Below are 17,090 nucleotides of genomic sequence, written 5' to 3'. Positions count from 1 at the left end.
GTAAGCAATTTACAATGAAAGTGACACCCATAGAGATGTGCTGCTTGACACAAGCAGAGGTGCCCGGCTGTACAGCGACACAAGCAGAGGTGCCCGGCTGTGCAGCGACACAAGCAGAGGTGCCCGGCTGTGCAGCGACACAAGCAGAGGTGCCCGGCTGTGCAGCGACACAAGCAGAGGTGCCCGGCTGTACAGCGACACAAGCAGAGGTGCCCGGCTGTGCAGCGACACAAGCAGAGGTGCCCGGCTGTACAGCGACACAAGCAGAGGTGCCCGGCTGTGCAGCGACACAAGCAGAGGTGCCCGGCTGTGCAGCGACACAAGCAGAGGTGCCCGGCTGTGCAGCGACACAAGCAGAGGTGCCCGGCTGTACAGCGACACAAGCAGAGGTGCCCGGCTGTGCAGCGACACAAGCAGAGGTGCCCGGCTGTACAGCGACACAAGCAGAGGTGCCCGGCTGTACAGCGACACAAGCAGAGGTGCTCGGCTGTGCAGCGACACAAGCAGAGGTGCCCGGCTGTGCAGCGACACAAGCAGAGGTGCCCGGCTGTGCAGCGACACAAGCAGAGGTGCCCGGCTGTACAGCGACACAAGCAGAGGTGCCCGGCTGTGCAGCGACACAAGCAGAGGTGCCCGGCTGTACAGCGACACAAGCAGAGGTGCCCGGCTGTACAGCGACACAAGCAGAGGTGCCCGGCTGTGCAGCGACACAAGCAGAGGTGCCCGGCTGTGCAGCGACACAAGCAGAGGTGCCCGGCTGTGCAGCGACACAAGCAGAGGTGCCCGGCTGTGCAGCGACACAAGCAGAGGTGCCCGGCTGTGCAGCGACACAAGCAGAGGTGCCCGGCTGTGCAGCGACACAAGCAGAGGTGCCCGGCTGTGCAGCGACACAAGCAGAGGTGCCCGGCTGTGCAGCGACACAAGCAGAGGTGCCCGGCTGTGCAGCGACACAAGCAGAGGTGCCCGGCTGTGCAGCGACACAAGCAGAGGTGCCCGGCTGTGCAGCGACACAAGCAGAGGTGCCTGGCTGTGCAGCGACACAAGCAGAGGTGCCCGGCTGTGCAGCGACACAAACAGTAATGTATGTATGAGCGTGTCTCCTCACGGATGTTTGTGTTAATTAACATTGCTTACACTGATGCTTATGTACCATAATTGCAGGAGATGTGCACACCAGCATATCACAAGATACTACAACAGGCCTCGCGCTTAACTTATTTACCCCAAAGATAATCTGATACAATTGAATCTGCATTATAAACACGTACAGCGAGCTGCTCAGCACACAGTAGTAGATCTTTCTACCTGAGAAAGTATGGATTGATATGAGCAATGGAGACATGATTGGTGCTCTAGTATTCACATACCAATTGTTTTCTGACGCACAATGCTTCTGGCTTTCTCAGTGCCAGGAGACCCAGTGGTGGTGGCACTGCGTTGGCGCATTGGAGCCTGCCCAGGTTGCTCTCTGCTCCAGCCTCGAGAAAAAGACTTATCCACTGAGCCTTTCTGGAATTCATGGGTGCTTCCTACACAAAGAATGAGTGCATCATTTATAACAATAGCTACAACATCATACAGTACATCATCCTATTCCCCTTTATTTTGATGACGATCACTCCGTAGTTGGCAGAATACTGGAAACTCCCAGCTAGGTTATGCATCCCGACTCTTGTAGTTGTTGGTTAATCTGCCCATAACCGAGTCACCCCTACCACAACCTTTCAACCAATCAACTCCAATTAGTTTGTGTTAGTTTTTGTTATACAATAAGGAGTGTTATGGTAGACTTACCATAGTTGACACTCTTTCTGTGAGGTACATTGGGTTCCACAAGGAAACCATCTGGGGTGTAGAGTGGATCGTGATACAGAAGCACCAACAGGCTAAAGCTTTAGGATGTCCCAAGATGCATTGGGGCCTCCTCTATAACCCCGCCTCCAGGCACTGAGAGCTGCGGATCGTTAACCAGTCAAATGCAGTAGCAGGGAAGAGAGAAGGCAGATGTTACTCACATAAGAACACATTCTCACGACAGGAGAAAGTACCAGCGGCTAATGCCATACAAACCCAAAGAAGCAAGGTGCATCAGGGTGGGCGCCCTGTGGAACCCAATGTACCTTGCAGAAAGAGTGTTATCCATGGTAAGTCTACCATAACACTCCTTTTCTGCAGCAGGTTACATTGGTTTCCACAGGGAAAACATCGGGAATGTCCTAAAGCAGTTGCTCAAGGGAGGGGACGTGCCTTAACAGATACAAGATCCGGCGTCCAAAGAAAGCATCCTGGGAGGCGATGGAATCAAAGGCATAGAAGTTAAGAAATGTGTTCACTGAGGACCACACAGCCGCCTTGCACAATTGTTCTGCGGATGCGTCACAGCGGGCCGCCCAAAAAGGTCCAAAAGACCGAATAGAACGGGCTTTAATAGCAGCAAGAGCTGGAAGTCCAGTCAGCGCATAAGCTTGTGCAATTACCATTCTAATACATCTGACCAAGGTTTGCTTATTCGCAAGCCAGCAAAACAAAACAGGACAGAAAGCGCATCTGACCTCCTGATAGAGGCAGTTCTCTCCATATACATTCAGAGAGCCCTAGCCACATCCAAAAAACGTTCTTTGGAAGACAAATCCTGAAGAGATAAAGGCCGAGACCACAATCTCTTGGTTAAGGTGAAATGATGACACCACCTTAGGTAAAAAACCAGGGCAGTCACGGTGAAATATCAAAAAGGGTGGACGACAGGACAAAGCGCCTAAGTCTGACACCCGTCTTGCAGATGAATAGCCAGCAAGAACAGGACCTTGGCCGTGAGTCATTTAAGGTCCATTGATTCAAGAGGTTCAAATGGAGACTCTTGCAGGGTTAGACAACAGCCAGATCCCATGGAGCCACAGGAGGGACGTAGGGAGGCTGAATCCTCAGGACAACCTGAGTAAATAAATGTACGTCAGGTATAGACGCAATTTTTCCCTGAAACAATTTTTCTCTGAAACCATACCAACAAGGCAGATATATGAACCTTGAGGGAGGCCAGACGAAGACCTAAGTCCAGGCCTCGTTGCAGAAAAGCCAGAATTCTGGAAGTTCTGAATCCATATGCATCATAATTCTTAGCAGCACACCTGGTAAAGCAAGAATTCCAGACCCTGTAATAAATCCGGGCAGATGCAGGTTTGCAGGCCTTCAGCATAGTTTGGATAACTGCCTCGGAGAATCCTTTCGCCCTCAGGAGTGGTGTTTCAAGAGCCATGCCGTCAAAGCCAGTCTGGCCAGGTCTGGGTAGAGGCAAGGGCCCTGTAGGAGGAGGTCTGGGCACTGAGGAAGTAGAAGAGGACGTCCTGTCGACAGACCCTGTAGGTCTGAGTACCAATGCCATCTGGGCCGTGCTGGAGCGACTAGAAATAATATTCCTCCTTCTTGTTTGAACTTCCGTAGTACCCTGGGCAGGAGTGACACTGGAGGGAACACGTAAAGCAGCTGAACGTTCCATGGTACCACCAGTGCGTCCACGAATGCTGCTTGAGGATCCCTTGTCCGAAATCTGAAGACTGGAACCTTATGATTGTGTCGAGACGCCATGAGGTCTATATCCGGTAGGCCCCACCTGTCCAGTAGGAGTTGAAAGACTTCTGGATAAAGACTAAACTCTCTGGCGTGCCCCTCCTGGCGACTGAGGAAGTCCGCTTCCCAGTTCAGGACACCAGGAATGAACACTGCGGATATGGCTGGCATATGGCGTTCCGCCCAACAGAGGATTTTTGACACTTCCATCATTGCCATGCGGCATCGAGTGCCACCTTGATGGTTTATGTAAGCCACCGTGTACTAGAGGCAGGGCGAGAGATAGTGTATTGAACACTGCCCTCAGCTCTAGAATGTTTATCAGGAGGAAGGATTACTCCTTGGTCCAGTGACCCTGAAAAGAGTATTGCTCCAACATTGCTCCCCATCCCCTCAGACTGGCGTCTGTTGTCAGCAGGACCCAGTCGGGGATCAAGAAGGGATGGCCCCTGCTCAATTGCTGGTCCTGGAACAACCAGGTCAGCAACAGACGAACCTCCGTGGTCAAAGAAACCATGAGATCTGATCCGAAGAGGTAGGCTGTCCCACTTGGAAAGGATTAACCTCTGTAGTGGGCGGGAATGAACTTGAGTGTACTCTACAAAGTCGAAGGCAGACACCATCAAACAACATCAGGCCAAGTACTTGCATCGCCGAGTGTCTCGACACTCTGGGGTGACGAAGGAAACATTGTGTCCTGTCCTGAAGCTTCAGGACTTTTTCTGGAGATAGAAACAGTCTCTGATTGTGCGTGTCCAGGAATGCCCACAAGGGCACCAAGCTCTGAGATGGGACCAGCAAGGACTTCTTCCAATTGATAAGCCACCCGTGGGCATGCAGGAAGGTTACCGTCAGTTGCAGATGATGAAGGAGGACTTAGTGGGAATTTAATAGAATCAGCAGGTCGTCCAAATACGGCAGGTTTCTGACTCCCTGGCGACGGAGGCGGGACGTCATCATGGTTATGACCTTGGTGAAGATCCGAGGAGTCGAAGCCAGTCCATCTGGCAGAGCCTGGAATTGGTAGTGAAGCCTGCCAATAGCAAACTGCAGGAACTGCTGATGCGACATGGCAATAGGATTATGCAGATATACATCCTGTATATCCAGGGATACCATATAGTCTCCAGGTTCCATAGCCAGTACAATGGAGCGCAGTGTTTCCATACGAAACCTGGCCACTCTCACAAACTTGTTCAAAGATTTGAGTATAGGCCGGAAGGACTCTGAGTTTCGGGACCAGAAACAGGGTCAAATAATAACCTCTGCCTCTCACCTTTAACCGATCCAAAAAGGAGGGCCGAACTGCAAAACTGGTGATGGGGACGTCTCTTGAACGAGACAGCGTACCCGTGAGAGAGTACTTCCAGTACCCATGCGTCTGCAGTGATCTTTAACCAGACCTGCACAAACTGTAGAAGTCGGCCTCCCACCCTGGGGTGGCCCTCCCCGTCATGCAGCAGGCTTGTCATGTTTTGAAGCAGGTTGATGGGCTGCCCAGGATTGTTTTGCCTTGGGCTTAGTGGTTTTGGGAGCACTAAGAGATTGTCTTGGGTTTGCCTGACCTCTTGCTTTCCCTTGAGGCCGAAAGGAATGAAAAGTGGTACCTTTCGCCTTCTGTTCAGAAGGACTAGTAGTGGGGATAAAAGCCGTCGTAACGGCTGCAATTCAGACACTATTTTATTTAGGTCTAACCCAAACAAATGTCCCCAGTGAAGGAAAGCACCTCTAAGGTCTTTTTGGAGTACAGGTCCACTTTCCACGACCTCAACCACAGTATGCGGCGAGCCAGGACAGACGTGGATGACGCCTTGGCTGCCATTACACCCGTCTCAGGGGACCCCTCCTGAACGTAATAGGTGGCGGTGGTAATGTGAGACAGGCATTGTCTAGCAATGACAGAAGTAGTTATAGTGAGTCAATGATTAGCCCCCTGTAAGGGAGTGTGTGTGTGTGTGTGTGTGTGTGTGTGTGTGTGTGTGTGTGTGTGTGTGTGTGTGTGTGTGTGTATATATAATGTATAATATATAAAATAGGAAATTTGTCCTTCTGTCTTTCTATATAAATCCACAGTTTACAAGCGAAGATTGTGAAATTTTACAAATGAGCGTATTAAAACACGGCAGAGGCAACTAAAACAATTTGAAATCCCTAGCAACCCTAGGGGGGCAGACAGCAGCACAGAGTATATCAAGAGACCGCATAACTCTGGAATTCCTGGAGCACTGTACTCAAAAAATTGCTACACATATGCCTTACAATCTGGCAACAAACACTGTGGGGGGAAGACACCCCTAGCACCCCTAGGGGTGAGGCAGCAGCACCGAGTATTTCAGCAGACAGCATAACTCTGGAATGCCTGCAGCAATTTAAAACAAACTTGGTACTCATCTGACTTACAATCTGGGAACAAACTCTGTGGGGACAGACACCCCTGGCACCACAAGGAGTGGGATAGCAGCATATAGTATTTCAGGAGACAGCATAACTCCCGAATGCCTAGACCAATTTACAACAAACATGGTACACATATGACTTACAAGCTGGGAACAAACACTGTGGGGGTAAGACACCCCTACCACCCCTAGGGATGAGGCAGCAGCACAGAGTTTTTCAGCAAACAGCATAACTCTAGAATGCCTGAAGCAATTTACACCATACTTGCTACACATATGACTTATACTCTGGGAACAAACACTGTGGGGGTAACACACCACTAGCACCCCTAGGGGTGGGCCAGCAGAACACACTGTATCAGGACATGCAATGTATGTCAGTAATGACAGGGCTGCATGTGACAGTGACATGATGTGAGGAGGGGAATGCAGGTAGCACAAACCCACACACTGAGAGTTATATAGTGGAAGTAGCACTGTCCCCCAGCAGCACAGAGTATATCAGGAGATACATAATGTGCTGTGCTATAAAAGAAACTGTAAAACAATCAATAATTTCACAGGGGCACTGACATGATGTGAGGAGGGGAATGGAGGCAGCAGGAAGCCACAGACTGAGAGTTGTATAGTGGGACGAGCAGGGTCCCTCGCGGGACCAAAGAGGGGTCCGGCCACTACCCAAAGTGAGTCAGGGAAGCAAGATATGCCTATATACTAGATCTCCAACCAACGTAAATTAACGAACTATCATTCTAATTTACCATCCACATCCCAAAGCAAAGCACGGGTATTCAGCTATCTAGAATGTTATTTATACTGTGTGTTTAATATTTACATTTATTTTTGTAAACAGGCATTCTTAAAACCCCGAGCAGAGTGGACGACACCACGAGGCGGGTGACGTAAGAATCCACCAGCGGTGGAATCTCCCATTTGTTACACAACTCTGCCGGGAGAGGATAGCGAGCCAAAGCCTGTTTATGCAGAGGAAATCTCCTTCCTGGATAAGACCAGGGTGTTCCCACCAGATGTCCGAGGTCAGAATTGGGTATTACAGTTTTAACCACCTTCTGCTGTGTAAACTTATCAGTTTTCTTTGTCACAATAGTGGAATCCACATCAACATCATTTGTAGGATATGATTAAGAGCAACCACTAATTCAGGGACATCAATCTGCAAGGGAGAATCCTCATCAGTAACACAGGATTCAGTGTCTGACAGGACCGAATGCTCCCCCCCCCCTTCCCCAATCTCTTCTGATGAAACATCAGAGAGGATTGTGAGGACGAAGCAGCCCACTTAAAGGACCCAGGGACACAGGAGTGACCTGGCGCCGATTTTTGTCTTATCAATGACTGATCTTTCTGCAGTTGGTCAGACAGATTTTTCGCCCAAAGCAGATTAACCATGGGGACAATCTGCAACTGTAGTTACACAGGCGGTCCCTTAGGGGGCGCTAGGCGTTTCACCAGAGTACCCAGTAGGTTGGTGAACGCAGCCAAGGTAGGCTCCTGTGTAGATGCTGGAGCTGCGGACTAACTGGGAGATGTATGACAAATAGTACACAGACAGTAATACAATACTTCCCCCTCTGATAAATCCTTGAAGCATGCTCTGCATGATGCAGGAGTTTCCACCGATTTACTGCTCTGTCTGTCAGACATTATGGGTGGGATTCAATTCTTTTCACCCCTTTTCATACCCATTCTGTTTCTGCCCTCAGTGACGTTGTATCATTATTTCAGCTCGCTACCCCTGGAGTAGCGAGGCATCCAACCCTTTACACAGCTAAACCTGATTACTTTGGGCGCAATATGCGCGATAACGGAGATCATTTTAGAAAGGAAATTGGGCATGATATATCATTTGAATCTCACCCTATGTGAGAAAGCAAATACAGAGTGACTTAGTATGATAAAGCCAGACAAAGTACAATACCTGCAAATAAATCCGATGTTATGTGACTGAATACACAGTAGAATATACGTACTGGATAAATACTATGTCGCACTATATTAGCAGACCCAGACGCACCTAACCCCTTAGGGTACAGAATATAGTGACCGTTATATCTGGGAAACACTGAGAGTGAAACCACACAGCAGAAACAGGCACACAGTCACTGGCAATGCAGAATTTATTATCACAATAAAGCTGCACTGTATTATTATACATCTATATATCACAGCGCATTCCAAAACCGGAAGATATATCAGAATACTTGTACAATATATTCTGGAAACAGACAGCGTTGGTGAGAAAAAAAGTGCACTGTGTCCAGACATGTAGGATAGTCAAGTGAATGTAGAGTCACGGCTCTGTATACAGTCGGCTTTACATGGGAGACTTTGCACTGCAATCCCAGAGACCAGCTGCTGCTGCTAAGCTGTAAAATGGCGCCCAGTGTCTCTATGAGGGAATAAGGTAGAGTGTGAGGCAGCTCCAGGGCGGAAAAATCTGTTCAGAGATGGCGCCCTGGGCCGGGGCTACAGGTCAAGCGCCGGCTCCCCTATGTTGGACTTCCACCCCAGGTACTAGCGAGCCATATTAAATGGAGTGTTAGTACATCCGACCTGTACTCGGACACCCTGGTGGTCTAGTGGGGACCCTGCCCAATGACAGTGTACATGCCAGCGCCGCGACCCATCTCCCTAGGTCACGGTCAGAATGCGATTTAATGGTGGGTCCTGCCTGAGGAGGGATCCCGCCTCTTCCGATTTAATGGTGGGTCCCGCCTCAAACCTCCTCCCCATAGCAGCCCTCCTGTTTGGTGACCTGCTGCTGCAGGCAACAACTCGAAACTGAGCTCTCAGTGCCTGGAGGCGAGGTTATAGAAGAGGCCCCAATGCATCCTGGGACAGCATAAAGCTTTAGCCTGTTGGTGCGTCTGGATCAAGATCCACTCTACGCCACCAATGTTTTCCCTGTGGAAATCAATCTAACTTGCTGCAGAAAAAAATATTTTACATATTTGTATTAGTAAAAATTAATTTAAACTACTTATTTAATCAGAAGAAGTAAGTATAGTCTGTGGGTGCTAGGGGTGTGGTGTGGGCTCCACTGGACAAAACACCCACTTTATAATCATATCTCAGTAAATTTCCTAACTGAAAGGCTACCAATTGGTTCAGCCTATTCATTGGCTGCCTCTGCTATATGAAAGATCCAGGGTTATGAGAAAACAATGACAAAGTTAGTGGCACCAATGACTAAGTTAGTGGCAGTGGGATGTCCTCAAGAAAGACTATAGGGAATTAGGCAAGAAACTTAAGGCAAGGACATCTAGGGTAATATTCTCCGAATATTACCAGTGCCACGCGCTAGCCCAGGGAGACAGAGGGAGATTAGGGAGGTAAATGTGTGGCTTAGAGACTGGTGTAGGAAGGAGGGGTTTGTGTTCTTGGAACACTGGGCGGACTTCTCAGTCAGGCACCATCTTTTTTTGTCACGATGGATTGCACCTGAATGAGGAGGGGGCTGCGGTGCTGGGGGGCAGGATGGTTAGAAGGTTGGAGGAGCTTTTAAACTAGAAGCCTGGGGGGAGGGTTTAGCTAGAAGCTGCGGGTTAATCAGGGAGAACAGTAAGGATGGGGGTAGTGAACAATTTGGGGGTGGAGAAGGGGGGAGCGCAAGATCAGTCGGTAAGGGTATTTCATGGGTATTAACACTGGAAATACTGACACAGGTATCGCCCAAGATATACCCAATTTATTACCTAATGACGAATGTGGCTCCACAATACGGTATATAGAAAATTATGTGCATAGCATAGGGGAGGATACTAACATCAGGGGGGGGGGGGGGGGGTGTTAGAAAGTCTTAATAGGTCAAATAGGTATAGTAGTATGAAAGGCTGTATTATGTATGATGGGGGTGGAAAGGGAGGGAGGAGAATAACAGTCGGTAAGGGTAATTCTAGAAAGGCACTTGTAAATATAGATAAGATACCATTGAAACAAACAGGCAAGGGAGATTCTAAGCTAAAATGTATGCTTGCGAACGCAAGAAGCCTATCAGGTAAAAATAAGAATTTACTTACCGATAATTCTATTTCTCGGAGTCCGTAGTGGATGCTGGGGTTCCTGAAAGGACCATGGGGGAGTAGCGGCTCCGCAGGAGACAGGGCACAAAAAGTAAAGCTTTAGGATCAGGTGGTGTGCACTGGCTCCTCCCCCTATGACCCTCCTCCAAGCCAGTTAGGTACTGTGCCCGGACGAGCGTACACAATAAGGGAGGAATTTTGAATCCCGGGTAAGACTCATACCAGCCACACCAATCACACCGTACAACTTGTGATCTAAACCCAGTTAACAGTATGATAACAGCGGAGCCTCTGAAAAGATGGCTCACAACAATAATAACCCGATTTTTGTAACTATGTACAAGTATTGCAGATAATCCGCACTTGGGATGGGCGCCCAGCATCCACTACGGACTCCGAGAAATAGAATTATCGGTAAGTAAATTCTTATTTTCTCTATCGTCCTAGTGGATGCTGGGGTTCCTGAAAGAACCATGGGGATTATACCAAAGCTCCCAAACGGGCGGGAGAGTGCGGATGACTCTGCAGCACCGAATGAGAGAACTCCAGGTCCTCTTTTGCCAGGATATCAAATTTGTAGAATTTTACAAACGTGTTCTCCCCTGACCACGTAGCTGCTCGGCAGAGTTGTAATGCCGAGACCTCTCGGGCAGCCGCCCAAGATGAGCCCACCTTCCTTGTGGAATGGGCCTTAACCGATTTAGACTGTGGCAGGTCTGCCTCAGAATGTGCAAGTTGAATTGTGTTACAAATCCAACGAGCAATCGCCTGCTTAGAAGCAGGCGCACCCAACTTGTTGGGTGCATACAGTATAAACAGCGAGTCAGATTTTCTGACTCCAGCTGTCCTGGAACATATTTTCAGGGCCCTGACAACTCCTAGCAACTTGGAGTCCTCCAAGTCCCTAGTAGGTGCAAGGCACCACAATAAGCTGGTTCAGGTGAAACACTGACACCACCTTAGGGAGAGAACTGGGGACGAGTCCGCAGCTCTGCCCTGTCCGAATGGACAAACAGATATGGGCTTTTTTGAGAAAAAACCACCAATTTGACACTCGCCTGGTCCAGGCCAGGGCCAAGAGCATGGTCACTTTTTATGTGAGATGCTTCAAATCCACATATTTGACTGGTTTTAAACCAATGTGATTTGAGGAATCCCAGAACTACGTTGAGATCCCACAGTGCCACTGGAGGCACAAAAAAGGGGTTTGTATATGCAATACTCCCTTGACAAACTTCTGGACTTCAGGAACTGAAGCCAATTCTTTCTGGAAGAAAATTTACAGGGCCGAATTTGAACCTTAATGGACCCCAATTTGAGGCCCATAGACACTCCTGTTTGCAGGAAATGCAGGAAAACGACCGAGTTGAAATTTCTTTGTGGGGCCTTCCTGGCCTCACACCACGCAACATATTTTCGCCACACGTGGTGATAATGTTGTGCGGTCACCTCCTTTCTGGCTTTGACCAGGGTAGGAATGACCTCTTCCGGAATGCCTTTTTTCCCTTAGGATCCGGCTTTCCATCGCCATGCCGACAAACGCAGCTGCGGTAAGTCTTGGAACAGACATGGTACTTGCTGAAGCAAGTCCCTTCTTAGCGGCAGAGGCCATAAGACCTCTGTAAGCATCTCTTGAAGTTCCGGGTACCAAGTCCTTCTTGGCCAATCCGGAGCCATGAGTATAGTTCTTACTCCTCTACGTCTTATAATTCTCAGCACCTTAGGTATGAGAAGCAGAGGAGGGAACACATACACCGACTGGTACACCCACGGTGTTACCAGAACGTCCACATCTATTGCCTGAGGGTCTCTTGACCTGGCGCAATACCTGTCCCGTTTTTTGTTCAGACGGGACGCCATCATGTCCACCTTTGGTATTTCCCAACGGTTTACAATCATGTGGAAAAAACTTCTCAATGAAGTTTCCACTCTCCCGGGTGGAGGTCGTGCTGAGGAAGTCTGCTTCCCAGTTTCCATTCCCGGGATGAAAAACTGCTGACAGTGTTATCACATGATTTTCCGCCCAGCGAAAAGTCCTTGCAGTTTCTGCCATTGCCCTCCTGCTTCTTGTGTCGCCCTGTCTGTTTACGTGGGCGACTGCCGTGATGTTTTTCCCACTGGATCAATACCGGCTGACCTTGAAGCAGAGGTCTTGCTAAGCTTAGAGCATTATAAATTTACCCTTAGCTCCAGTATATTTATGTGGAGAAAAGTCTCCATACTTGATCACACTCCCTGGAAATTTTTTCCTTGTGTGACTGCTCCCCAGCCTCTCAGGCTGGGCTCCGTGGTTACCAGCATCCAATTCCGAATGCCGAATCTGCTGCCCTCTAGAAGATGAGCACTCTATAACCACCACAGGAGAGACACCCTTGTCCTTGGATATTGGGTTATCCGCTGATGCATCTGAAGATGCGATCCGGACCATTTGTCCAGCAGATCCCACTGAAAAGTTCTTACGTGAAATCTGCCGAATGGAATTGCTTCGTAGGAAGCCACCATTTTTACCAGGACCCTTGTGCAATGATGCACTGTTTTTAGGAGGTTCCTGACTTGCTCGGATAACTCCCTGGCTTTCTCTTCCGGGAGAAACACCTTTTTCTGGACTGTGTCCAGAATCATCCCTAGGCACAGCAGACGTGTCGTCGGGATCAGCTGCGATTTTGGAATATTTAGAATCCACCCGTGCTGATTGTAGCAGTATCCGAGATAGTGCTACTCCGACCTCCAACTGTTCCCTGGACTATGCCCCTATCAGGAGATCGTCCAAGTAAGGGATAATTAAGACGCCTTTTCTTCGAAGAAGAATCATCAATTCGGCCATTACCTTGGTAAAGACCCCAGGGTGCCGTGGACAATCCAAACGGCAGCGTCTGAAACTGATAGTGACAGTTCTGCACCACGAACCTGAGGTACCCTTAGTGAGAAGGGCAAATTTGGGACATAGAGGTAAGCATCCCTGATGTCCCGGGACCCTATATAGTCCCCTTATTCCTGGTTCGTTATCACTGCTCTGAGTGACTTCATCTTAATTTGAACCTTTGTAAGTGTTCAAAAAAATTTTTTTAGAATAAGTCTCACCTAGCCTTCTGGCTTCAGTACCACAATATAGTGTGGAATAATACCCCTTTTCTGTAGTAGGAGGGGTAATTTAATTATCACCTGCTGGGAATACAGCTTGTGAATTTTTTTCCATACTACCTCCTTGTCGGAGGGAGACTTGGTAAAGCAGACTTCAGGAGCCTGCGAAGGGGAAACGTCTCGACATTCCCATCTGTACCCCCGGGATACTACTTGTAGGATCCAGGGGTCCTGTACGGTCTCAGCGCCATGCTGAGAACTTGTCAGACGCGGTGGAACGCTTCTGTTCCTGGGAATGGGCTGCCTGCTGCAGTCTTCTTCCCTTTCCTCTATCCCTGGGCAGATATGATTTTATAGGGACGAGAGGACTGAGGCTGAAAAGACGGTGTCTTTTTCTGCAGAGATGTGACTTAGGGTAAAAAACGGTGGATTTTCCAGCAGTTGCCGTGACCACCAGGTCCGATGGACCGACCCCAAACAAGTCCTCTTCCTGTATACGGCCATACTGTGCCGTTTGGAATCTGCATCACCTGACCACTGTCGTGTCCATAACATCTTCTGGCAGTTATGGACATCGCGTTTATTCATGATGCCAGAGTGCAAATATCCCTCTGTGCATCTCGCATATATAGAAATGCTCTATAGTCAATAAAATACTGTCCCTGTCAAGGGTATCAATATTTTTAGTCAGGGAATCCGACCAAGCCACCCTAGCTCTGCACATCCAGGCTGAGGCGATCGCTGGCCGCAGTATAACACCAGTATGTGTGTATATACTTTTTATTATATTTTCCAGCCTTGTCAGCTGGTCCTTGAGGACGGCCCTATCTATAGACGGTACCGCCACTTGTTTTGATAAGCGTGTGAGCGCCTTATCCACCTTAAAGGGTGTTTCCCAACGCGCCCTAACTTCTGGCGGGAAAGGGTATACCGCCCATAATTTTCTATCGGGGGGAACCCACGCATCATCACACACTTTATTTAATTTATCTGATTCAGGAAAAACTATGGTAGTTTTTTCACATCCCACATAATACCCTCTTTTGTGGTACTTGTAGTATCAGAAATACGTAACACCTCCTTCATTGCCTTTAACGTGTGGCCCTAATAAGGAATACGTTTGTTTATTCACCGTCGACACTGGATTCAGTGTCCCTGTCTGTGTCTGTGTCGACCGACTAAAGTAAACGGGCGTTTTAAAAACCCTTGACGGTGTTTTTGAGACGTCTGGACCGTACTAATTGTTTGTCGGCCGTCTCATGTCGTCAACCGACCTTGCAGCGTGTTGACATTATCACGTAATTCCCTAAATAAGCCATCCATTCCGGTGTCGACTCCCTAGAGAGTGACATCACCATTACAGGCAATTGCTCCGCCTCCTCACCAACATCGTCCTCCTACCTGTCGACACACACGTACCGACACACAGCACACACACAGGGAATGCTCTGATAGAGGACAGGACCCACTAGCCCTTTGGAGAGACAGAGGGAGAGTTTGCCAGCACACACCAAAAACGCTATAATTATATAGGGACAACCTTATATAAGTGTTTTCCCTTATAGCATCTTAATATATATATAAGCATATCGCCAAATTAGTGCCCCCCCTCTCTGTTTTAACCCTGTTTCTGTAGTGCAGTGCAGGGGAGAGCCTGGGAGCCTTCCCTCCAGCCTTTCTGTGAGGGAAAATGGCGCTGTGTGCTGAGGAGATAGGCCCCGCCCCTTTTTCGGCGGCCTCGTCTCCCGCTCTTAACGGATTCTGGCAGGGGTTAAATATCTCCATATAGCCTCCGGAGGCTATATGTGAGGTATTTTTAGCCAAAATAGGTATTCATTTGCCTCCCAGGGCGCCCCCCTCCCAGCGCCCTGCACCCTCAGTGACTGCCGTGTGAAGTGTGCTGAGAGGAAAATGGCGCACAGCTGCAGTGCTGTGCGCTACCTTTAGAAGACTGAGGAGTCTTCTGCCGCCGATTCTGGACCTCTTCTTACTTCAGCATCTGCAAGGGGGCCGGCGGCAAGGCTCCGGTGACCATCCAGGCTGTACCTGTGATCGTCCCTCTGGAGCTGATGTCCAGTAGCCAAGAAGCCAATCCATCCTGCACGCAGGTGAGTTCACTTCTTCTCCCCTAAGTCCCTCGTTGCAGTGATCCTGTTGCCAGCAGGACTCACTGTAAAATAAAAAACCTAAGCTAAACTTTCCTAAGCAGCTCTTTAGGAGAGCCACCTAGATTGCACCCTTCTCGGCCGGGCACAAAAATCTAACTGGCTTGGAGGAGGGTCATAGGGGGAGGAGCCAGTGCACACCACCTGATCCTAAAGCTTTACTTTTTGTGCCCTGTCTCCTGCGGAGCCGCTACTCCCCCATGGTCCTTTCAGGAACCCCAGCATCCACTAGGACGATAGAGAAATGGGGGAATTGGAATGTCTTGTATCAAAGTCTCAGTATGATATTATAGGTATTACGGAAACATGGTGGGACAACTCTCACGACTGGGCTGCATATTTGGAGTGATATTCTCTTTTCAGGAGGGACAGGGCTACCAAAAGGGGAGGAGGGGTATGTCTCTTTGTTAATTCATCTCTAAAACCAAACTTAATAGAGGGTATTTTCAAGGGGGCAGGACATAATGTGGAGTCGCTATGGGTTGAGATCACAAGTGGGGACACAGAGGCAAAGAAACTAGTCATTGCTACAAGTAACCGGATATTAGCGTACACGATGAGGAACAACTCTTACACCAGATTGAAAAAGCTGCGGGAATGGGGGACATTCTAGTGTTAGGGGATTTTAACTATCCTGATATAAATTGAAGTAACGACTCGTGTAAAAACTAGGAGCAGCACGTTCTTAAATACATTAAAGAATCAATACTTGACTAAATTATTCGAGGACCCAACTAGAGCTATAAGGGAACAACTAAAACATTTAACTTTAGTAAAGCTAACTTCAATATGCTGAGACAGGCACTAAACGACATTGACTGGGAAGTTTTGTTTCATGGTAAAGACACAACAGAAATGTGAGATGCTTTAAAAGGGTTGCTTGATAGCAATATTCAGAAATTCATTCCCATGAGCAGTAAACGCAGAAGTACTAAAAACAAACCAATATGGCTTAATAAGGAGGTCACAGAAGCAATGGCTAAAAAGAGGCGTGCTTTCAAAATATTTAAATCTAATGAAGGGGAGGACTCATTCCAGCATTATAAGGAATGCAATAAAAAATGCACAAAAGTAATAAAGGCCGCTAAAATTGTAAACGAAAAGCAAATCGCTATAGAGAGTAAAACCAATCCTAAAAAGTTTTATAAATACATAAACTGTAAAAGGTTAAAGAAGGAGAACGTAGGCCCATTAAAAGATGAATTGGGAGTTTTGATAAACGATGATAAAATAAAAGCAGATATACTGAACAATTTTTTTTCATCAGTATTCACAAGGGAGGATCAGACGGTAAGAGTAGTGCATAACGATAGTGAAGGTAATGACTCTTGGCTTGATGCTTCTTTAAGTGAGGAAGTAGTCCTGGAGAGACTAAGCAAAATAAAGATTAATAAATCGCCAGGCCCAGATGGTTTTCATCCCAGGGTTATTATGGATCTCAGGTCACAGCTAGCAAAACCCCTATAATTGATTTTCCATAGTTCAATCACTTCAGGCAGAGTACCTAAGAATTGGCACATAGCTGAGGTAGTGCCTTTATTTAAAAAGGGAACTAAAAATAATCCTGGTAACTATAGACCAGTTAGTTTAACTTCTATAGTGGGTAAAATATTGGAAGGTATTTTGAGGGCTAGCATATTGGATTATCTACAGGTTAATAAGATTATTAGCAAAAGTCAGCTTGTGTTTGTAAGGGACAGATCATGTCAAACTAACTTAATTAGCTTCTACAAGGAAGTGAGCGTGAATCTTGACCAGGGAAAAGCAGTGGATGTGGTGTATTTAGATTGTGCAAAAGCCTTCGATACAGTGCCTCATAGGAGACTGATCATCAAATTAAG

At 48.0% G+C, this 17,090-nt stretch overlaps 1 protein-coding gene across 7 annotated transcripts in view; it reads right to left on the bottom strand.

Moving 5' to 3' along the window:
• The window catches only part of RALGAPA1 (Ral GTPase activating protein catalytic subunit alpha 1), a 669,595-nt gene that overhangs the window by 389,868 nt on the left and 262,637 nt on the right, over positions 1 to 17,090 (bottom strand). For all 7 annotated transcript variants that reach the window (XM_063947861.1, XM_063947860.1, XM_063947862.1 and 4 more), the window contains exon 16: positions 1,368 to 1,529. In XM_063947861.1, coding sequence (XP_063803931.1) covers positions 1,368 to 1,529 — 162 coding nt within the window. The remainder of the gene's footprint in view (positions 1 to 1,367; positions 1,530 to 17,090) is intronic.

Source organism: Pseudophryne corroboree, chromosome 12 (assembly GCF_028390025.1).
Source record: "Pseudophryne corroboree isolate aPseCor3 chromosome 12, aPseCor3.hap2, whole genome shotgun sequence".
NCBI classification, from domain to species: domain Eukaryota; kingdom Metazoa; phylum Chordata; class Amphibia; order Anura; family Myobatrachidae; genus Pseudophryne; species Pseudophryne corroboree.
Note: the sequence above shows the minus strand (reverse complement) of the source record. Positions and strands in the feature narration are given on the sequence as shown.